The sequence below is a fragment of the Aythya ferina genome (genome assembly GCF_964211825.1).
Source record: "Aythya ferina genome assembly, chromosome: 3".
In the NCBI taxonomy this organism is placed as follows: Eukaryota; Metazoa; Chordata; class Aves; order Anseriformes; family Anatidae; genus Aythya; species Aythya ferina.
In genome coordinates this window covers 7,842,002-7,867,232 of record NC_140298.1, presented here as the reverse complement: position 1 = coordinate 7,867,232, position 25,231 = coordinate 7,842,002, and the positions used below count along the sequence as shown (strand labels likewise).

At 37.5% G+C, this 25,231-nt stretch overlaps 1 protein-coding gene across 1 annotated transcript in view; it reads right to left on the bottom strand.

The window, feature by feature from the left end:
* TASP1 (taspase 1) overlaps positions 1-25,231 on the bottom strand; it is an 83,985-nt gene that overhangs the window by 27,351 nt on the left and 31,403 nt on the right. The window contains 5 exon segments of the mRNA XM_084514205.1: positions 13,924-14,002; positions 14,852-14,971; positions 19,296-19,331; positions 19,333-19,386; positions 20,479-20,585. Of these exon segments, the coding sequence (XP_084370331.1) occupies positions 13,924-14,002; positions 14,852-14,971; positions 19,296-19,331; positions 19,333-19,386; positions 20,479-20,585 (396 nt within the window).

Here is a 25,231-nt window from a genome sequence, read left to right as displayed (position 1 = left end):
CTCAGTCTCCACGGATAACATTCCCTTTTCTGGAAGCATGAACAAGCCCAGAACAGAGGAAACTGAGTGACTCTGGATGAAGCCAGCCTAGATCTGGCACAAAGAAAGAATAACTAAATCCAACCCAAACTGGCTGCAGTGCGGCCTGCTGCATGCCTCATCTCCATGCTTCCCAAAGCTCTGCATTGGGAGCACTGGCTGGCGTGGGCACACGGCTGCACGAACACACACAGGCAGGGCTAGCGCCATGCCTTGGAGCTGCTCGCTGACTTGCTTCTTGTTCTTGCCACCGCTTTGAGCCCCAATTACCACAGCGACCTTCTCCAAGAATCTTTCTTTCCGATTACTCCTCACACAATTATACACTTCCCCTTCATGGCAAAATGAGTTTTCAAGTACCGTTTCTCAAAAACTGCTAATATATCAGAAAACAGAACAAAAATTTACTCCTTCACCGTCATTTCCAAGATTAAAAAAAGAACAACCAACCCCCCCCTCCCCCCCCCGGAGCACTAGGTAAGCATTAGAAATCTGAGAATAAGCCCAGGATCAGATGGCAGAAGAATTGTGTGTACTTGTCCCAAAATCTTACGATCTTCCATCATCAAACCTACACTTCAGTCTTCAGTTACGTGCTCCTTCAAATGGGCAGTATATCCTGATTGATACAATTCAATTAAACTGAATTGTTTGAAGTGGGGCACTCTGGCATTGCATCTACACATAACTGGCATAATGGAAAGGCCAAAAAAAAAATCTTTGTATAGCAAACTGATTGAGTAAAAGCCAGGTATAAATTTAGAGGAAACTGAAAGACCTAAAATAGTACAATAACACAGCAAAGGGAGGCCGTTCTTGAGAGCACAAGAAAAAAGTGTTTTCACAGACACTGCCAAACTCTCAAGTTACTGAGAAAAGTGTCCTGGTTAGGACATTATCTTCAAGAGGATCACACAATACAGCATCCTTCAGCAGTTGCTTACAGGAAGGTCTGTCTGTTCCTTGCCTCATTACTTCCACGCTGGAAACCTTTCGACCACAATACAATTGAGAGTTATTTCATACTTATTCATTCAAGACAAAGTAATGCATAAAGAACATGCAAAAACTGCAAGATGCATTTTGCCCATAGATCACAAATTGGACCTCATTTGTTTTTAAACAACAAGAATGTAATGATTATGAAATTCAGTTGTAATGAATAGGACTAAATAAGAATATGCTACAGCAAAAACTTAGCAAGTTGACTTTTTCTTGAACAAAACCTGTTAACAACTTTAAAGATAAATTTAATACACTACATGAGGTAAGAAGCATGGGGCTTACAATTGAATCAAGCAAATGAGAAACAAAAATATGAATGAGCCAATGCATCTCCAAGTTGTAATAAAGCCAGATGTTACTACTTCAGAATTTAAGTAATCCCTAAATTGGCATCAAAAAGACAATAGCTATTTTTTAGCATGATGTATTATCTTATTTTCCCCCAAGAGAATCACTTTATTGAAGAATTCCCATAACATTGAGTCTTCTACAAAAAAAAATAATGAAGAGACACAAAACTTAATATAGGTTAAGAACAGCTGCAGCCCACTGATGTGATCCAGGAACAACCACAAGGAAAGCAGCCTTGCAATTCTACTAACACATCACACATCTCTACATCCCCACAGACAAACTGATTTCTTTTTGTCATATTTATATCAACCTACAAGGCAGTAAACTTACAGACCGCTGCTGGCAGCTTACGTAAAAATCTTTCAGCACATCACACGCCAGCAATCTGCAGGGACAGATAACTAATGAAAACAATCCCCCCGCCACCCTTTTTTAAAAGAGAAATTTGTTCCTTCAGTTTTTCAACTAGGAACATCTATTTTTGAACAAGAAAATAACCATGCAGTGTTTCACATGCCTCGACCAGATAGAGACTGGGAAAAATTAATTATAATTATTCCAATAGAATGGTATTTCCTATTATCTCAAGTAGAATCAAATACTAGGTTGTGCACTGTCTGTGGGTTTATCACACCTGTACGTCTCCACTGTCTCAAACCTGCAAAATAGTGCTGATAATACCAGGAATAGACACAAAATAAATGCATACAGAACTACAGTAATCTAAACCTGATTTATAACATACAATATAAAGTTGTGGGTTCAAATTTATAGTTTCATTCATTTGTAAACTAACCACCAGCATTAGCCAACTTGTGAAAAAGTTTTATTACCATGAACCAAGATAGCAACAAGTCAGAGCTACCGCAACGCATTTCCAAATCACGCATGAGCTAGTGAAAACTTTGGTCTGGTTCACTTGCTTAACTATCTCACGTTATGTTTAAATATGTCTTATTACACTTCACAGATTTTCACTAAACAATACTGAAATCAAACCAACAGGAAACTTGTTGTGATGAATTTTCAATTCTACATTAAAGTTGAAGTACGCTTGTTTTAGTAACTTTCCTGTAAACAGAGTCTGAATCATTTTATTATCCTCTCCCAGTTAAGATGATGACTTCTTTGGTAACCAGAAGCTCACGATATCTCAGAGACAAACGCTCTCCAACAAGACCAAAGCTTCCATAAGCCTTCATGAAAGAGTGAATCAAACGGAGATAGCTATCTGGAAAAATTTACTGGGTTAACTTAGTGCTTCTCAGTGAAGGAACTGTTTCATATAGTAAGTAAAATATTTACCGAACAGTAATACTGTGCAAGCACCATGTGGCCTTTTTGTCTGTGGTTGCAGAAGCAATGGATATTCTATTTTGAGGAATAAATAAATCAAAAGGTAGATAAAGATTAGTATTTTTATGCAATTTTCTAGCCTCCTACATCAAGAGGAAGTAAGTACGTTCAAAAACCAGATTCCTCAAGGCTCAAAAGGCACATAGCAAGAACAGGCTCCTATGACAAGGGAAGCAAAGAAGTATAGGGCACAACAGTCCTAGTTTTTATTTCACACTTAAACCAAATGGCTTGCGGAGATACAGAGTCTCAATTAAATAAATAAATAAAACCTGTCGAAACCTAACTGATCAAGTTACACCTTTTTAATGCAAAGTTCAGAAGTTTTCAGCCGTGTCTGAAAACCGCTTTAGCCCCGGAGACCATACAAAAAGCATCAGAACTGACTTTCAGAAATACAGGTCATCTTGGATCACATCAGAGAACAGTTTCTAATGCAGTGTTTCTTTCAAACTGTAAAGCTAACCAACAATGAAATATGACTTCCCTCCTCTGTGAGTATTTACACGTGCAGTTTCTGAGAATACCACTTTTCCTACTCAGACGCCCCTCGTTGAGTCATACAAGGTCTCCACAAGAACAATCTGAGAATCCACAGCCTCCTTTGTTTCCCATAGTGTTCTCTTTCGTCTGTTATAACTTAACATTTATGTATATATCAGTAGTTCTCTCCAGTTTCTACGTCAGCCAAAAATAGCACAGAAAAACACAGAGCCCCCAAGATGCATTTTTCAAGCTCTGAGCACAGCAAGATGGTCCTTCCTGCACTCCCTGCCCCATGCACCAGATGTTGCTGATCAGTGAATCACAGATCAAGCAAACCAGAAGTACCTGTTACGTTGTACAGTGCTGTCCTGCAAGTGCGATGCATGCCATTTTGCAGGGGAATGAAAGACAGGAACCAATCATGGCAAGCTGTCAGTGTGCTGACACATGACAATAATTTTTCCATTGTCATCTGTAATTCTAACAGCAGGCAGATATTCTCTCTGCACAGCACAGGATGTCTTTGTTACAGAACGTCATGCACAAGACAAGAAATATCACAGAATCACAGAATTTCTAGGTTGGAAGAGACCTCAAGATCATCGAGTCCAACCTCTGACCTAACACTAACAGTCCCCACTAAACCATATCCCTAAGCTCTACATCTAAACGTCTTTTGAAGACTTCCAGGGATGGTGACTCCACCACTTCCCTGGGCAGCCTGTTCCAATGCCTAACAACCCTTTCAGTGAAGAAGTTCTTCCTAACATCTAACCTAAAACTCCCCTGGCTCAACTTAAGCCCATTCCCCCTCGTCCTGTCACCAGGCACGTGGGAGAACAGACCAACCCCCACCTCGCTACAGCCTCCCTTGAGGTACCTACAGAGAGCGATAAGGTCGCCCCTGAGCCTCCTCTTCTCCAGGCTGAACAAGCCCAGCTCCCTCAGCCGCTCCTCGTAGGACTTGTTCTCCAGGCCCCTCACCAGCTTCGTCGCCCTTCTCTGCACCCGCTCAAGCACCTCCATGTCCTTCTTGTAGCGAGGGGCCCAAAACTGAACACAGTACATATATATATGTATGTATAAAACTGAACACAGTACATATATTAGGATTGCATACCTTAGCAGGCATAAATGTGAATGGTACACCTTATTGACCCATTTAAAGATTTAAGGTTTTTTTTATTATTATTATTATAGTCTATAAAGGTACATAGAAATATATACCTTGATTCACAATTCTAATGTTTTGTCAGTGATACGCCAGGTCATATTATTAATGAGCAAAGCTTAGCAAAATTAGGTTTTCTGGGTGTATTAGCATAATTACTAGTCATCACGTGTTAGAGCCAAGCTAAGGCTTTTACACTTCAATTACTATTTAGCTGCATGCATTTAATGGTTTTTCAGCTGTAAGTCTTTTTGAATGTTTCATTCTGTTTAGCTTGTCAGTGAACTACCCCAATGTAATTCAACAACATACTGCTGGATAGGTACGTACTGCAGCACAGCAGCTGTGGACACAATCCAGGTTTGTTTGTGAATGTGTCAGTTGCTGAACTGAGAAAACAAACAAGTCAGTAACATGAAAGGTAGAGCTTACAATTCCTAATGATCTTCAACAGTTAATTGCTCTATTCTGTAGTAATTTACTAGCTAGCCTACAAAAAATTCACAACAACCAAATTACTAATTTTTAAGGTTGCCAGTATCTTTGATTTTCAGCTATTAAATGACATACTATTGAGTATTATCTTGAAGAAAAGGTTAGAAATCTGAGCTATAACAGTTAAAGGAGCATGGCTAACCTTTTGTACCAAACAATAACTAGTGCTCCAGCTAATTTGTAGGTTATACAAATGTAAACTTGTTGTAGACTTTGGTTATTAATTTCTGCTTCATGTAAGAAATGATGGATTAAATTATGTTTTTTTTTTTTCTTTCTATTATTTTTTCTCAACATAGGGACTTCTCAAGTAGATTTCAATGCTTAAAATAACCACAACAAGAGGGGAAAGAACCCAGCACACTATAAGCTGAACATCCCATACAAAGTGTGCTCTGCATCTTATAATGTCCTACCAATGGAACCAAGATGGCAAACGAAAGGAAGGCCTTCTGCAAAGCAAAGGCCTCTGAGCAGCGTGTCAGAAAGAAATTGTTTTTCTGCTTCTTTTGATGGGAGATGCTTTCAAGTCAGGAAATTAGAAACAGGTGTGCCAGAGGGCACATACACATCCATGCACCACACTGAAAAACACGCGTTTTCAATTTTCAGACATGAAAGAGACTCCTGTTGAATGGAAGGAGAAATGAAAATCTAGCTTTCTTTCTGCAAGCCATAAGCAGAGAGCTTATGTAGCTTTGACAAGCTGCCTGAGCCCGTCTGGCGATTGAAATGTACAGTACCTCAATGCAAAGTGTTGGAGCTTGTTTTAAAGGAGCACAAAATGGAAACTTGCATTACTCATATTCACCTAAGAATGGAAAAATTAATCTGGTTTACTCCACTGCCAAAATATGACTCTTCCCTTTTCAGAAGTTAAAGATAGAAATTACAGGTTATCTGTATTTTATTATCTATTTCATAAAGCAGAGACTGAACCTGGCCCTGTCAAGTTGTTTCAGTTTTGATGTTATTATTTTTAGTAGTGCCAAAAAAACAAGTATCAGTTCACAAGTTACAAATTACCACTCCTGCTTTATTTCCTGAAGTAGTTTCTTAGTAATGTCTAATGGAAACACAGCGAAACCTGTATTATAGCAACCTCTGGTCTATTAACAGCATCTCTAGAAAAATATGACTAAAAACTTACAAGGCAATGATGTTAAAAAATAAAATACAGTAAAGTAAATTACTTGGCTTGCAAGATACTGGTACAGTTAGTTACCTGTTAAAATAAAAATTCAAGAACATTTCAGATTCTAAACTCTAATTCTGAAAAGACAGAAAATGCTACAGTCTAGCATAATGCACTACAGTACTAAATTAAAACCTCTTAATTTTTAGCTTTTTGCACTTCTGTCAGCTGCTGCATCTTGCCTTCATACTAGCAAGATAAATTTTTTTAACTCACTTACCTGCTGCCAGGAAGAACACCTGCAAGCAAAATGCCATACAATTACTGAAGCATTGATCCTAGAGGGATCAATGGAGCACGTTCACGTAGACAGAAAACTCTTGGGTGATTTAACTTCAAAACTAGGAAATACCTACTAAGAAGATGCACACTGAATTTTCCCAAAAGGTTGTAACAGAAACTGTGGTTAAGTTTCAAAGACAACAAGAAATATCTAACATTGGGACAAACTTTATTTAACATTTATTTTCTAAGGAGCTCTATCATTCATCTTTAATTTTTTACCATGAGGAAAAAAAAAACCAAACACACACTAAAACTAAAACTAAAAATCACTCCAAAGAGCAACTGATCAGGCTATTCTACAAATTTACAGATAGAAAAAAAAGGAAAAAAAGAATAATTAAAAAAAAAGACTAAGTAGTTAAAAGTTGCAAAATTCTTGCAAAATTCATGAATACTTCACTTTCAATGAAAATTTTTCTGGAAAGTGCCAGATATCTTCAGGTATTAATAAACTGCTTGTTTCAATTATTATGAACAAGCATTTCAGATGCAGAAAAAGATAAAACAGAATGAAGAAAAAATGTAGTTCCATTAAACTGGATGCACGTTTTATGTTTTATTTTACATTTAGTATATTTTGAAAGATGAAATTCAGTAAAACTGAAAAGGAAAGACACAAACTCATTTTTGCCTAGGCCTTCATCAGAAGGTTTGTTGTTACTGACCTCTTTGTGAAAATACTACACCAAACAACAAAGCCTTGGTCAGGTAAAACTTCCAAGGAGAGAAGAGAGTCAGTAGCTTCTAAAGTCATTAGCTACCTAAACACGTACGATCATTTGCTCCCGATGACAGAAAAATGCTTAAGACAAAAACAGAATTCAGGTGGATGCGGTCTCGATTTAATTTTCTATCTTTGCATCCAGGTCATGCCATTTGGGCCAGGTACGGCAGGCAGACCAGGACTGACACTTTTCAGAGGAGGCAGTGCTGTGCTGCCTGCCTGGCTGCTGCCCCAGGTTATTAACACGCTGCTCTGTGAGCAGTGGGCCTTCTGCAGGAGAGTACTACTTTTCAAAAGGCAGTGCAACTTCATTCTTAAGATATATTATTACATTAAGTCCACTTAAAATTTCAAAGGGCAATAAGCACCCTATAGCTGTTGAATCCATCCAGTTCCGCTTCAAAAAATTAAAAAGAAAAAAAAAAACAAAACACCTTTCTAAAGGTCATTCAAGGAAGCATTCTGATTATTTCCTGGACTGGACAACCCCCTCAGCTTTGAGCACCATGGTAGCGTGTTTCGTTGACTGTCTCGTAGCGCTACCACTTCCACAAATCATCTCTGCCTGTTGCTTCCTCCCTCTTCACACGGCCTTGCGGTGATAGTACATCAGTTCAGACACCACATGCTACAGCACTGAAGCCTCCAAAAGGCATCTGGAAACAAAGTCTGAACTCTTGACAGAAGCATTGACTTCAGAGGTAAATGCTGATCTGTCTGGAGACAGACCCTTCTTCTGCAGCCCTCAGTTCAACTGGCACAATGACATAACTCTTCTCCATACACAGCTGCTTCATCTGCGATGCATTAAATTACCTATTATTCCCCAAACCTTACAAGAGCAGACTGATTTTGAGAGGCAACACACCTCTCTACAAAGGGATTAGCTGTACCACAATCGCTATCTCACACGATGTAGCTTAAACAACCCATGCAAGATCCAAGATTTGCCCATGAAATTACTGTGGGCCTTTGGCCAAAGGAGGGCACAGGTCAGGCAGACCGATCGCACCTGCCCCAACACTGGCAGCCACTCCTGCTCTCAGTGCATGGTACCTCAAAACCAAACATCGTAAGTCAATTTATGGGTATTAAAGCTTCTGTGAGAGGCATTTCCTCCACACACTTGCAGATGAATCTATGGTTCCTGTTGGAAATGAGGTTTCAAGTAACAATCTATGGTTCAGCAACTTCCATAAGCAGAAAGAAAGATGCTGGCTATGGCATAGCTCAACAACTGATTTACCAAGCACAAGCCACCTACTCTGCACAGGAGGCATTTCCCATTCCACATTACTTGCTCTGTTCTCCAGCAGAATCATCCATAAGGTACACGATGGACTTGAAAGGAGAACAAAACTGAACAAAAATAAAAGTTTGAGCAGGAAGAGACAGTGGAAGGAAGAGTGAATATGCTCATTTCTCACTGATGATAATTTTGAAAAGAAGAGAATATGGGCAGCTCTAACTTGTATGAACAGAGGTTTGGGAGGCCACAACTGATGAACTTATTTGTCAAGTAAATTCAATGTATCCAAGAGCAATTTCACAATCTTGAATTGTATTCGCGAAAACCAAGCCAAACCCAAAACTTAGGGAAAAAGGATTAGCTTTACATCATTACATGGCCCCATGGCTGTTGGGGCTGGCAAAGGTACACACACCAGCCAACTCAACCCACTGTGAAACAACTCTCCTAATTTCTTGTTTTATCAATCCGTACGGATATCAATCTGATGGGAGGGAATGAAGGTGAGTGAGCCAGACTTGTCTCAGGGGAGCCCAATGACAGGACAAGAGGCAACGGCCACAAATTAAGAGACATGAAATTCAATCTGAACACAAGCAAAATCTTTACTATGAGGGTGGTCAAACACTACAGCAGGTTGCCCAGAGAGCTCTGCGATCTCTGTCTGTGGATATAGTAAAAACCCAACTGGACACCAGTCCTGGCAACCTGTTCCAGCTGACCCTGCTTCAGCAGGGGCTGGACTACATGACCTCAGGTTCCTTCCTACCTAAGCAGTTCTGTAATACTTCACAATATAAAATGTGCTATTTTTCACTTTACTGAATGATGCATCAAAAGAAAAATATATCCAAATCACCTTTTGAAGTATCTTAACATAATCCCTAAAATGCATTTATGAGCACAGAGGCCACTCTCAGTGTCTATGAGAACTTCTACCAGACTAATCCTCACCTGCATCTCAGTTTGGGTCCAGAAACCTGACATCCCTGCTACTTTCTCAATAAAATGTAACTTCAGGCTCAATCCAATTATATTCATTAATATGTTTACTTCTTCTGAAATAATACAATATATTTAAAAATTCTACTCTCCTCTTTCTTTAGGATTATAAACCATAATAAGGTCCCATTTAAATTCTCCTTAGAATTCTTCAACATTCATGTATCAAACATGCTCCTCAAATGGATTCTCCTAAATGTCAGAGACTTTTCAGCTTTGAGTTACAGAATTTCTGCATTTTCTTAATAACCAAGACCTTCAGTCCATCTTCAGAAATGAAGTACCAAAGGGCTTGGCTTGCTGGTTTCATTGGCTGCTCCATGCACACAAAGCACACCAGCCACGCATGAAGAATGGGTAGGGATGATTTCTACTAGCTGCTGTTGTAAAGATGTTAAAAAGTTCATAATTCTCCATTTATTTCCACTCAAAAATTCCACTTACATTTGTGTTTTCAAAGCCTCCTCCATTAGCTGTTACTGTAGATTTTATATCTAAGGCTCTGTATCTCCAAAAAAGAATTATTACTTTCCAACTTATCTCCCAGGAAAAACACAACCTACCTCTTCTTGGCACAGTTAGTAGACCAATATCCACAACCATCATGGATGTCCCAGCTGGGAGAGATTGAAGTCACGCTTGATATTATTTTGAATGACAAAAATATGCACGATGTCTTTAATTCATATTGCATTCAGGAAAAAATAGGAAATGTTTTCTTAAAGTACAGCCAAAAGGCAGACAATTGTTTCTCCTGTGGTCGGATTTTGTTCACGAATATTTTCCTGCCAAGTAATACCCATCTTCCTGTGTTTATATTCATATACCAACAAAAAATATTTATTAAAGAGTTTCAAGTGACCTTCAGAGTGTGCCTTTGGCTTTTGGAGTGGCTGGGTGCTTAAAAGGGGAGGCTGTTCTATGTGTGCACATACAAGTGTGTGTATGTCTGTGTGTGCACAGGCACAAATGCACATGTGAGCTCTTAAAGGCAAAAACTGTGGTTTTATACCACTCCAAACCAAAAAAGGGTTTAGCTTCTACTTATCTTTATGCTAAATAAAGGCCATTGGCAATGCCTATCTTATTTAGCATGCTTTCACTCAATCTCTACCATCATTCTTGCATGGAATGGCTCTTACATTCTGTTGGTAGGTACCACAGTTAAGGTTACACAGGTATCTTAGCTATGTCTGTAACAGCAACATTCTCTGAATTTCTTGAATTTTAATACTGGTTTTGAGATACTTACAGCATTCCTGTAATGTTTATCCTTAAGCTACCAGAAGTCCCTAAACCATGTTTTGTTCATTGTTGTTGTTGTTTTTTTTTTTTTTTTTTTCAGAAAAAAAATATAAATTGTAACATAATTCAAAGTTCCTGCTTTAAAATGTCTTCCCAAAAAATGATGCAGAACTCAGAAAGATTGTACTTGTTTAACATAGAAATTGAGTTTCAGACTAACAGCTACAAAACAGACCTTGAATTCAAGGCCCTTTACATTCAAAGTCATTCCTAAATCCCAAAGTCTCCCCATTCCTGTCATCATCTTTTGATTTCAGTTGTTCCACCCCCTGTTAAACTATATCCATACGAGTTTTACAATATCCTGTGTATTATAAACCATGAAGTATCTTTTGAAAAGTCAAAAAAAAAAAAAAAAAAAAAAAGCCAAAAGACTAAACAAGGCCAAGAGAGTGTTAGAGGTAAGAAAATACCATTCAACAAGTTGAAGTCATGCCCAAACAAGTTCAGAACCACCATCTTTGGCATATCCAATGTAAAATCATGATAAAAATGGCCCAAATATTTGAGAAACAACTTGCTAAAGGCATAACAACTAATACTAAATCCTTTTTGAACACATCAAAAGCAGGAAGCCAGCCAGCATCCACAGGGCCAACAGACAATCAAGACGTAAAAGCATGTCTTCAAAAAATACATATCCATTAAAAAAAGCTACATGAATTTGGAAGTACTTTTAATGAAGTAGTCTTATGGCAACCCCTTTCTTCCCTTTTATGAGAAAAGCAGTGAAAGATACGTCTCAAGCTGAAGCTTCGAAAGAAGGATTTTAGAACAAAATTAATAAAAATCCGAGTACATAAACAACTGAATTATTAACTGTGGCATTTGAACTGACATTTCTTTTTCCAAGAAAGCTTCTACACAGTTCAGTCGTCACAGTAAGAAAAACATTCCCATCAAGGATTAAATGACTGAGCTTCCAAACACAAGTAAGAAATCTTTAGCAAGTCATTTGAGCTATAAAAAAGAAAGGTATCTCCAGCTTGTAAAGCCCCAATGTCGCAGATCACTAGAAGGTTACAAAACAGAGTGGGGGTGCCAGTCCTAGTCCAGTACATTTCCTTGCAGACCTGCAACCACCCTCTGTTCGAAACTGGACACCAAACTGTTTGGAGCTCTAGTTTGACCCAGTATGTCCATTCCTATGTTCCTGCCAATTCTGAATGGATTGTGACATACAAGTGTTTGTATTCTGTATACTTTGAATTACTATTCCAGACTGCTTTCCCTACTCCTGAGATTTTCCCCACCTTGTTCAATCTTTTTCTTATCACAGCCTCCAAAATCCAAAGACGTGGATCTTAAAATATTTTACAAACACTGGCTCTTAAAAATTGCTTGCAGAAAGCCAATGCCAAAAAATATCCCTTCTCAACATTGAATATAAAGGCCGATTCAACAACCTCTCAAGGCTCAAATTTTTATCCCTAGCTATCACTGAAAAATAATCTCCGGCTATCTAGAAAACAAATTTGTTTACAAGATAAAACATTGAGCTTCTGAAAATGGAAAAAAGAATGGTATTGATTACAGAGGAGTTCGCACTTCCTGTAAACATTTCTATCTTCCGCTCTTTCTCTTGCTCTCTCTCTCACACACACAAACTTTAAAGGAAAGCCAGAAACAAGAGTTTAATTAAACACCACTAGTCTGAATTTCAAATCACCGAATAAACAGATGGCCATGCTTCATAGACCGCCAGCAGTCTATTTCAATTAACTGCAATTGGTATTAATATAACACGATGGAAGCTAGAAGACGTGAACCAAAGAAATACATTTATATATGTGTGTGTGTGCGGGTTATAAAAAGTGTAACATTAAAGTATTTACCATTATATAAAATTAGTACCAGCATAAAAGAAAGGAGACTTCTGTTTAAGGCCATCATTAAACCCAGTCAATCTCCTTTAAGTGTATCAGGCTGTTTGTCTGTACTTATACAGACTTCGAATCCAGCTGACTTTGTAAAGAGCAGTTTTAACAAATTCAATAAAGGTGTCCTTCTCAGCTTTTCCACAATCTCCAATATTGGCCTTATGCTCACCACTTACTATGGTCACCAACTCTACAATATTTAAATATATTTGCTTACACAACTAGGCATTTTTTTTAAACTAAAATCAATATGGTGTTTCTTGCGCAGAGATGTCTTCCAACACTTCTGCATTTAGTATCGTAGATTTTGCATCCTGACAAGTACTTTTTCTGTTTAATACTGCTCATACAACCAGGATCAATTGTAAGATGAAATTCAGTTCTTACAACAGCTTTTACTTTTTATTTTATTTTTTAATTTTACTTGCAACTCCTGCATAACTTCATCTTAAAACCTTTGTGTTCCAAATATTTACCTGGTATTTAATACAACACAATTATCTTTTCTGACACGTCAGAAATATCTTGGGTTACATTCTCCAGTCTTACGTAGTGTTATGAGCTATTACCCTAATTATCTACTCTTTTGTTATTTTTCTTTTGTTACTATTCCTCCTGTCCTGTTAAATTTAGTAGATCTGTTGTTAAACTTGTTTTTACAATTGTTGTCTCCCGTGCTCAGCATTCCAGCCAATAGAACAGCTCAGTGTGACAGCAGACTGGAAGGCAGAATATGAACAAAATACTTTTGTGTGTCCAGGACCCAGAGATTTTCAAATGGAAGTGAAGCCACCCTAATTTTTCTGATGTTACGCTCACAATTTCTGAATAAATGTTTTCCAAGACATACGCTCTAGTAATTTGTTTTTGCCTTTTCCTCTTCCATTTAAGAGGAAACGAGAGCTTTGTGAAAAACAAAATGACTTAAATATTCCTTTAAAATAATATGTAACACTTTTGGAGGGAAAAGTGCAATTTGTAGCATTTTTGTATGCCAGGTACCCTCTTATGTTAAGGACCTTCAAATTCCCTTAGTCCTCTACAGAAGGCTTAGAGTTAGAGATGCATTTTGTTTAAAACAGTATTAGACTTCTAAAAACAGTTCTTTACAGGACAATAGATCTATTAATACATAACAGATAGAATACATCCTTTCAGTGCAATAAAAGTTCAAGTGGATTAATTTACGGATTTAAAGACAATACTAGTGTATATATGTGTGTGTGTATATATAAATACAGTGATACAAATATAGAATGCATTACGGAAATAATGATAATATTTTAATTCGTCATTTATATTAAAACTCTTTTGGATTTGTAAATAAATTACATAGAGATAGCAACATTTTGAAATATTTATAAAAGTAGCAAATACCTGAAGTACTCACAGCAGTGGAGTAAGGTGTATGAGCTCCTGTATTTTCAGCCCAGCAGCCACAGCCATAAAGAGCTGCCTGTGGAAAGAAACACAGCTTTCATAAATTTAAATACCCAAGCTATTGGGTTGTTTCAATTCCTTAAAAAACTAACAAACAAAAAGGACAAAAAAAGGAACCTGAGAAAAATCCAAGTATTAATACAACAGATCAGAAAATCATAACAGTCAAAATAAAAATTCCAATCCACTTTGGTGTATTTTCCAATACCACTTTTCAGAACTGAGTGATTATCTCTAGAGGTATAGTATTCTAACCTAACCTTAGAAAAAAATAAGTATAAATATCAAAACAAAATAATGCCAACTGTTACCTTTCATGTAAAGTCCCTTTCGTTCTCCTATTCCAAAAGGAAATCTTTAATATGTTTTGAAAGAGACAGATAACAGTGGCAAAAGTACACCAAAAATACACCTCTACAGCAGAGTATGGCATTATTTCTGATGCATTTCAAAACTCCCTTGTTTAATAACAATAAAGAATGCCTATAACTGATTTGTTATTTTAATACCATTGTCACTTCTACCAATTCATAAGATTATTTAAAAATTGAATAGCTAGGACAACTTCCCTAAATATTGATAAAAATCCTATTTAAAAACACTTCAAGTATTTGAGAGTCCTTGTAGTAAGCAAGAGGTATTTAAGGCTGAAAATTAAATATTACGAGCTCTGGCAAAAGGTAAACTAAAGAAAAAGTTCTTACCTATCAATGTCTTATAACACTGATGCAGTACACTAAAAACAAAACTTACATTCCAAGGCAGTGATAATACCTTCAGAGTTTAATGGGAAAGGGAGGGAGAACATCAGTTTGCTACCACAGCTCTACTGAACAGGCATTCCCAAGTGAAAACATATTATCACCTGACCGACTCTTCCAGGATGCTTTAGTGCTAAACCTCCACTGGAGACAGCAGCAGCGACATTTCCTTCTTGGTCAACAACAACTGCACCAACTGTATCCAATGTTCCTGAGTCGTTCTCCTGCAGCATACACAAACAGAAATAACTACTAAAATAGCAAATTAAAGTCAGGTTATGCTGTTTAGGAGTGTGCAAACTAACGTGCACAGAACCAAGTGGCAGATCCATCGACAAAACTGATTTGTTATCATGCATATTGTACTGGTAGTGCTGCCATGAATCTTCCCAAAATGTTCTCTTGCCTCAGACAAGACCTGAAGAAAGCTTCTCTGGAAACAAGAAGGAAATAAGTATCTCACAACTCATCCAATGCTTAGATTACCTGCCTTTATTCACAAAAGCACCAAAAATCCTTTTATGCTAGTGATGCACACTTGTCCACTAAGAAGTGAATCAGGAATTCATTCCAAAGATACCGTATCAAAAGACCTCTCCCAAAAGCTTTGAGGTGGCATTTTCAGAGACTTCTGATCTTTAAAACTATATACAATTTTAAAAAAGACACACACACACAACCAAATCAAAAGAAAACAGAATTCACAAGCAGCAATTTACCACATAAAGAGAAAATTCAAATATTCTGAGCAAGACAGGAAATTCCCCCCCCCCCCCCCCAGACAGATTCTTTCTGCCACGTTTATTCTTATTTTAGCAATCTCCAGTGGCATCCTGGTTGAAACAAATTACCCTCCACTCCCTCTGGATTGCTCAAAACGTCTCCTTACTTCCATCACTTCCAAGGCACATTTCCTCCCCTAAAAGCGGGGGTCTTTCAGCATCTATTCCTGATGCAAGCTCTCTGCCTACTGTCTCACAAACACTTCAGCTCTCACCTCTCACCCTCCAATCTCCCCTTCCTTCCCCTGTTTCCTTAACACACTCCTCAGTCACTCTATCAGAAAGAGCAGTTTTCCCCTCTGCCTAAGCTTCCCATAGATTCCCCTCTCTGCCCAACCCATTGCAAGGCACTCTGACTTCATGCCCAGCTGCACACTTTTAATAGGACACAGCATACAGTATGCATAAAAGAAAATGAATAAACAACACTGATACATCATCCATCACACACACCGAAGATGAACACTGCTTCTGCACAAGCCCTCAACCCATGAACTAATCGTTCTTTCCTCTCTAGAAATCGACCTGCTTTAAAAAATAATGTAAAGTGAAGTAAAAATAAAACTCATTCAAGCAAATAAACCCTGTTAAGCTATATTTTTTTCATATAAACATGTTTTTTTCTGGACTAGAACCCAGGTGAAAAAGCAAGCTAAAAAAATCTATATCCAATTATTCAACTTCAAATCATCCAGCTCCCATCATCAATGAAAATTTACTTGGGCAAACAGAGTCACTTATCAAGCAGAATCCCTATGAGACTCATGCTCGTGATACTCTGGCCACATTTCGCATAGATATAACGCCTTCAAACTAGCTGTTAGGAACAATTTCTTTACTCTGAGCATGCTGAAACACTGGGACAGGCTTCCTAGAGAGGTGGTTGATGCCCCAAGCCTGTCAGTGTTCAAGAGACATTCGGACAATGCCTTTAACGATACGCTTAAGTTTTGGTCAGCCCTGAAGTGGTCAGGCAGCTGGACTAAATCATCTCTGGAGGTCCCTTCCAACTGAAATATTCTAATTGAGTTACTATTGCACCAGTCTTGAAATGAAATACATATAATGCAATACTAGTGTTCTACAGTATTTTTCGTGCAACTGGAACCCCTAAGCAGGAGTGTCATCCTCAGCTTTAACCCAGGACAACAGTAAGCTTCCTCTCTTGAACTACACACCTGAACAAGTTGTGCACGCAGGAGCTGGCCATATTCAATATTAAAACAGATGGATGCCCTAAAAGCAAAGCAGAATAACTGAAAAGAGAAGAAGAGGTGAAAAATTACAGATCCTAATTCAGATATTATTAACCCAATTAGAACACTACTCAGTGGATTGCAAAGATACTGCACAGTGGAGCAGGCTGCTCACTGGAGGTGCAGACTCCCAGTCCGTGGAGATTTTCAAGATTAGACTGGATAAAGTTCTTCCAAACTTCTATGGTTCTATGATTTCCATATAGAGAAGAAATACTAATAGGATGCAGGTTTTGTTGTCTATCCCTTGCCCCCACTTTTATCAAAGGAAATTATACCCCCAACAGAAAATACATTGATAGACAACTACAGATGTGAAAATCAAGCCCATCAAAGTTAGGAAATGCCAGAATAAAGGCCACCTGTATAACCTTAATTCATGTTAAATCAAAGACTTGGGGTTCCCATAACAAACAGAAATACACGTTAGATAGATGAGGCTCAGAATAGACCAGTATGTTTTCCATATCATCTGACAGCAAAGAAAAAATGCTTGCAGCCTTTTTTTCGCAGCATCTTATTGCTCAATCTGTCATCTAACTTCAGATCTTACTTGCATATTTGCCTTCCACATTTTTTTTTCCAGAGATATTTTAATCAAAAACCTGCAAGCATTTACAAATATATGTCTCATGAAAACTTTCTTCAGCATTATTTTCTTTAAAAATTATTTTCTTTATAAGAAGATCTATTTCATATCAGTATTTGCTGGCAATACAGCGGTATAGTTTGCTTGTTTGGGTTGATTTTATTTTAAGATAGGGAAATTTAGGAGGCTGGAATTTTTTATTTTTTTAAGGGAAATGCCTTTTTTAACATGCCGCAACGCCCCCCCCCCCACCCCCCCAGCCTTCTGAAGGAAATTTGTATCAGTAAAACAAAGCAAATCTGCATTCTGCTTCACAGAACAGAAGTAGGGGCTGGGGTGTAGACTGTGATTAGAAAAAGAATCACTGCTGCTGTTACTTTTACCTTTACTCAGCAAACTCAAAACCAGCGTGGACCAGTTCTATTCCACATCCAGTGGGAAAATACATGATTGAATCTATTCTAGATTTATCTCTACATTTGTTCCCATTTCAACACTATTGACTTTACACTCTTGTGACACCATGAATGTCTACAGTTCAGCCTTAAAGACTTTCAATGACATGTTTCAGCTCTACAAACCATATGAACATCGAAAGATTCAGGATCCTGTCAAGTTGATACCAAGACAATCACCAGAAATATGTTAAATGCTACAATTCACGAAGTTTAAATATATATAGATAGATATATACACACGGACACATTATATATGTTTTATATATATATTTTATACATATATATATATATGTTACATATATATATATTTTTTAAAGCAGGCAAACTTAACAGACTGTCAAAACTCTAAAATAAGTCCAAATTCCATATGGGTCCAAGACGGACTGTAAGTGACCCAGCTTGCTTGCCCATAGGTTTTTATGTATTTAATTCATAAATTTAACACCTTAGACTTCAAAATTTTGCAAGTTCTTGAGGAAACTTTATTATTACTTGGCCATATCTGTTAACAAATTCCATATTTAACTTAAGCTAATAATTTATATTAACAAGTCAATTTCAAAAACAGTTTGGGAGTTTTAACAATGTAGTACCACAATTTAAAAATAATCTGTTATGTAGTTTGTATTTAGTTTTCCCATGGAATTTTATTACGTTTTAACAGCTTCTCATTCTTTTACAGATTAGTATATTTAATTTTTTAGCAAAAGCTACATTTTCAGAACTGTACATTTTTAGCTGGTTAAATTTAAACTTAACAGCTTAAGATTCCAGTTAATTTTGACCTGTCTTTCTTGATCAGCGATACTATATCTTTACTTAATCCTTTCAGTTATGTTTTCCATTCAAATTTAAATTTGTTAACATCCTTTCTACCTTGCTCTTCTTCTGACTTCTCAAATTTAAGAGATGAAAAATGACCAGGGTTTATAACAACTGTGCAGTACTGCGGCACATGAAGCAGATAAGAGACTGAAAGTAGACGAACAAAAAATACAGCTACCAACTCTTGCTTACAGGGACAGGTCCCCAGCTCCAGAGAAGCACAATAAATACAAAAATAAAATGAGTATTTAACAATTAAAACTTAACCTTAACGAGAATGGTCACTTTTAAGTATTCATGTATTTAAGTAGCTATAAAACATATTTTTAAGATTTTATGAGAGCTTGGCTTTGACAATATGAGTTTGGAGATCACAGTTCACGTGCCTCATCCTTGATAAACAGTCCCTTTCTAACAGCCTAGTAAGAACTATTCTACTGCTCTTGTAAAATTTGCTCTCACAGGATTTTTCATTTCTATTTCATTTTGAGGAGTTAAAACTGCATTTATCCTATGCTCTGTGCAGTAGGACAAGCAGTCCACTTTGTCAGCATGGTTTGATCTTCACCCCCCCTCCGTGGACAAGATGCACCCAGAATGTGGACAAAACCACTGTGTTACTTTACTGCATTACTTACCGGTGAGTAGAGCTCTATTTGATCACCTCCTTTACCTACCATCACTGGCCTTTGAGGGTCTCCCACAAGTGCTGCACATGACTCTGGAGCCCTTGAAATTTCAAATTGCAGGTCGGTAAGCTCATGCATTGGCATATGTTTCAAGCATTGACTTGCCCCTTATTACATGAACTCCAATACTACACAGAGACCCCTCCTCCCTCAGTTACATTTTAACACCGTTAGGAAATGGAAGTTTCACAAGGAAATGCATGAAGTCACCTGAACAGGAAAAGTTCCAAAGCCAGTTAATAACTTTCTCCCTCCTCTAGCCTTACTTTCTTTACAGGTCTTACCTCCCTGAATATTGAAAATTAGCACCCTGATACAGAAAAGTCCTGATCTGAGAACCAAGAAGAAAAATGCTGAATTTATCACTGGTTTGCATTTGCATGGCAAAAAAAAAAAAAAGTTGCATTCTCTGTAGTCCAACTCTCTAGGATTTGTATATTATTTATACCAACATATGCAACTAAATAAGGCAGTGGTCAGTCAGGTTACCAAAGCAAAAAGAAGCGGCCAACCCAAATGGCCACAGGCTCCACATAAAACACAAGGGTTTAATTTATTTAGCTAAAATTTAACAGTAAGCACAAATACCATGATCAACGTTTTCAAACGATAACAAAGGCTCTAAATTTAAACTAACAGAGTGAGGGAAACAGAGGGAGTCCTAATAGTTTTGTAGTACAAGTAATAGGGGCCAGGTCAATGCTAGATGCATGCACAGATGCACATGTTTACCTACCTGATATTTCAAATTTCACCAATTCCAGCTCCATAACGCAGTGCACTCAGGAAACATTTAAAAAGTGGGAAACACTGACAGAGATCCCAAGCTAAAGAAAACGTTTCAGGAAATAATTATCCGTTTGTGTTTACATTTGTCATATTTCCACTTCAGAATAGGCAAAATACATTTTCCATAGCATAGACAAATCCAAAGTGAGAGCTTGGCTTCCAAATAGCAAAGCAGAAAGTTTTAATTTGCACTAAGTTATCATTATATCATCCAAACATATGGGTGGCCAAGGAGAAGAATCTTTTGAGGCTACATTAGTCTGATCATACGTACAACACAAAATTTATTAGCCATCAGCTGTAAGCTTACAATGACACAATAAAATTTGAAACACAAACTAACCTTTTCATTTGATTGTCTTCTTTTCTTAAGTTGAATGAGATCTGTTTCCACCTTTTCGGCCAACTCCAGCTTCCTCTTGTTCCTCTTAAAAGCTGCTAAACTAAACCCTATAAAAATATTTCAAAACCATTTAACTAAATAAAACTTACTTAACTTAAACAAATACTGATAAGTTTACATTTTGGAGGTCTCTTTCCCCACACTCTCAGCAAAAAGCATCAATAAAAAAAGCCTACAACAAAGTATTTAAGTTCCAGTACAAGATGTTTACATCTTTTCCTAAACGAAAAAAGTTCTACTATTGTTCAGAAACAGCGATGGGTAAAATAACTAGTAGAAACAAGTTGCAGAACACATATGGAAGCTATGTCGGTCTAAATATCACTCTGTTTGGCAAAGTAGCAGCACTACACAGAAGAGAATGGAATAAATGGCTTGCATTAAAATTATTGTTTTTGACTGCTGACAAGTAAATAGATACCATGTGAGCTCATTCTGATATCCGTAAAATTAGGCTACTACTTTATTACCTTAATTGAATATCTGTATGTTTACCCATATATTTAAAGCCACACGATAATCAAGCACTATTTTTATGTTCCATAATCCAACACAGTATAAAGACCACCTAGGTCTTGAAAAGACAAACATGTATTTTCCACATCTATGTCCCACATTCAGAACCTAAGTGTTTCCTAAAGTGCAATAAAAAAAATATTTTAAAAATGTTATGCTGAAGAGTCCAAAATGACAAGTTGCCATTTTACAAGTTTCAGTCCATGAGTAACCTGCAGATATTGACAAATTTACTTCAAATCAGTTATGACTTACTATTATCTACATATTGACTTAACATTTCCATTGAAATGGAAAGAAAAGAGGGGAGAACAATGTCTTTTGTCACTTGTTCAGACAGGGAATATAAGTTATTTGGAGGGCAGAGGTATACACAGGTAGGTCACTAACTCAGTGGAAGGTAAAAAGCACAGGTTTCCTATTTAAACTATAAACTATAACTTTTTAAAATGTCTTTTTAAATGAAATTCATAATACAGCTACATCCCTGTTATTCAGAAGACCAGAACAGCTGCAAGAATAGGCAATGAATAAAATCAATACTGCAGAGCCAGAAGAAAACAACGCTTTCATTTACAGCTCTCACACAGTCCAGACAGTGAGCATTTTACTTCTTTGAAGCTTCCTATCCAGATACCAAAATCATCTAGCGAACTCTCCTTTAAACCTGTTTGAAGTCCACAAAAAACAACCTTAGCCTGACACAATTATTCAAGTATATAACCTAAAAATAGTGAGAAAAATGGAATTTCTCTCCAAAAAAAATAACACATACCAGTTTCTTAAGACTGTAAGCACGTATTCATCTGCCATCACCACGAAAGGAACTCTTCCTACCATACAGAGCTGACAGATGCAGCTACTTTGGTCAATACTTTTTAACATTGGAAATGAGGTCCAAGAGGTAAAAACCAAACACTTGATAATATTAATTCAGGGAGAGTAAACAAACTAACCACAGATGAAGAACAGAATTTGTTAAACCGAAGTATCCCCAAATAAACCAAGCCAGAACACTGTTTTTTTAGCAGGACTTTTACACAGGAAAATTTGCAAGTTGACAGAACTTCAACAAGTACAGCAAATATCTATGAGCAGAGCCTTTATATGAGCAAGGAAGAGTGGTGCCTGGCCTTTGGTATTCACAAAAAGTAGCTATTATATGGGGATATATATGCCTGAGCCTGTTATCTACTGCTGCCATTGGCTCCTGCCAATTCAGAAAAAAGCTGTGCAACCAGAGAAGAAAGACAAATATGAGGGTACAACACAAGCCCATACATGAAAACCTGAACATGTTTTCCTTGTACTCCAGAATTGAATGTGAGTGGTATTCTGAAGTCTTCTGCAATATTTGCATGCTTCCAGTTTGAACATATGCTCAAGGATCACGGCAAGAATCACTGGGAACACAGGGGCTAGTTCCTAGCTGCTCTGCCAGCTTTCCAGGGTGCTGTTATATGGCCTCTCAGCATCATCACTCCAACTATACCTTGGTTGCTACTCATCCAGCCTCTTCTTCCACTACATATGACATTCGCCAAGTTTAATAGATACATTCCATCCATTGAAGTCCTCAGTCTCTAGCTAAGCAATTAAACAATTTTCAGATTTTACCTTCTGCTTTAAGATATTGTCTTTTCAAAACAATAAAAAAATGAAGATTTGCCTTGAAGGACATCACTGATCACAGTATCTCATTAGCACTATTAATTCAAAGTGGTAGCAGTAAGCAAGGATATATACAGAAGAAGAAGTACATATTTTACTAGTTGATAAGGAAAATTAAGTAGGAAATTGGGCTAGCAATGTACCACTTTGTCCATGTCTATAGAACAAATGACTCTCATATAAAGCAATAATTTTGCATCCTGAGGTGTCAAATACTTTCAGTTCATGGGTAGCTCAACTGCCTTTTAACTGTATGCTGGGGTAAAGACTCGTTGTGCATTTTCTCTCCACTGCTTTTTTACTTTGCTGATCTCATGGGGGAGCAGTGGTGGTCTGCTCCAACAAAGACTCTTCTTCTGGATGAGCAGGTCTCTAGAACCCCAGGAGATGGTGTGGCATGTATTTTGTTGTGTCGCTTAATCTATGTCAGATGTCAAGCAGACAGATGGAGAAGACAGTTTTCTAGTACCATTGAATGACATAGGTTGGAAGGTACCTCAGGAGGTCACGTACTCCAGCCTCCTAGTAAAAGCAAGCCCAGTGCAAAAGTGCTGCACAGGAACTTATGCAGTCAAATTTTGGGTATCTTCAATGATTCCCATATCCTAATTTATGTCATTCCTCTTTCATCCTCTCCCTGTACAGCAGACACCACCATAACTACTATGACACTTAAATGACAAACACAGAACGGCCCATGATAAGGAAGCTAGCATAGTGTTTTTCTAGAAAAAATACACAAACTTTCCCAGCTTCTTCCACCACTCAACTTTAGAGTAGTTATTAGGACAACGTTGCTTTAGCAAAGACTGATAATAATTGCCTTTCACTATTTATGGGAAATAACTATTATCAGTGATTCCTCTAGGCAGGATAAATGCCTCCAAAAATGCCTACAAAGTGACCCAAGAATCATGAAATAAAGGACGGGTTAGTAAAACAAAACCTAGCCATTTCCCTTTCTTCCTCTGACACAGATTTTTGCCCAACTGCAGATAACGAATTAAAAATAAAATGTCTGGAATCTTAAGTTTGATTTTTTCCATAATAAGGAAATAACAGCTAATAACAGGTAAAAGGCCGCCTGCCCCCATTTTACTCCTGCTTTCCAGGAACCTAGCTAGGTAAAACCACTAGGAATGCTATTTAACTGGGCAGTGCTTTGGTTGCTTTATCTTGTTCTACAGGTGACAAAGGAAACTAGAAAATACAAGTGAGCTTCATGCTAAATGAAAGAAAAAATATTTTTTTTCCTGAAAATATTCTGTAAGTTCATCATCCTTGTCAAAGAACATACTGCGAGGTTTTGGTTCAAGAAAACATTTCATGAACTAAAAACATGCAGAATTAAAGTGTACTCGTTTAATAACGCACATACAAGATGAAGTAAAGCCCACTGGAAAATTATTTTGAAAATAAGCACTGTACACAGAAGGGAAACACCTAAACACAGAGCAGGTTCATAATTCAAATTACATCTAAGGCAAAACAAAAACTCAACTCTGCTGTGCAAGGATACAAACAAACTTCATTTGTCCTAAATGACAGTACAAAAAACACTCTCACCTTCTCCAACAAGACAGCATATTCCAAGCTTGAGAAGAGGAAAAGGACAACACAGTGTTGAAGACAGGTATGTTTTCCTAAAACAAATGCAATATAGCTACATCAGCCTGATGTTGCACCTGGGCCAAGGAAAAAGGGAAGCAAGAGATAGAGCTTATTGACTGGGAAAGGGGAGGAAGCTAGGAAAAGGATGGTAAGGGAACAGACAGGATTTTAGCTTGAAAAATTCCTGTGGCACAGTCCAGAGGTATTGTTGGAATATATGGAAAGGTATTTAGTACAGCATCCTTTGATTTACTCAAGAATTTCAAAGTTTAGATGAAAATCAGATACGTGCCTCGAGATAAAATCCTTGATGATTACTACCCAGTAATAGTATGTACACTCAATCTTAAAAGAATTGCATCTCAGAAGCCACAGAATATAACCAGCCCTTCTGTTTTGCCTTCTCGTTTATGTACATACTGTCATAAATAAAACTACTTCAGAGCTGGTGGGAGACAAGAAAAAAAAAGAACAAAAAACCCACAGCTTTACAAAATGATTGTCTGTGAGCGTTTAAATGTCATACTCAGGCCTCATCCAGATGAAAGACATGTAATGACTGACAACAAAAGCATAGCAGAACCAAAACATTATTAAAAGCTTGGGACTTCAGTTTCTCACATTTATGGCACTTGTCACAAGCCCCTGCAATGCAGCATGGGGTACCTTTAAGAACAAATCACCTTTGAGGGCCTGAAAACATCTTATCAGTCCTCCACGTTCTCCCTTCAACCCCACAAGGTACCAACAGGAACTCTCCACGTGCACTCTGTACCTAAAAGCCCTACATTTTGGGTCTATTCGTGGTCAGTGGTGGAAGCACTGCGTAGAATACGTAGTCACAGCAGAGTTGTGGAAGCTGAAACAAGCACAGGGGTTTTCCTGCAGAGTAGGT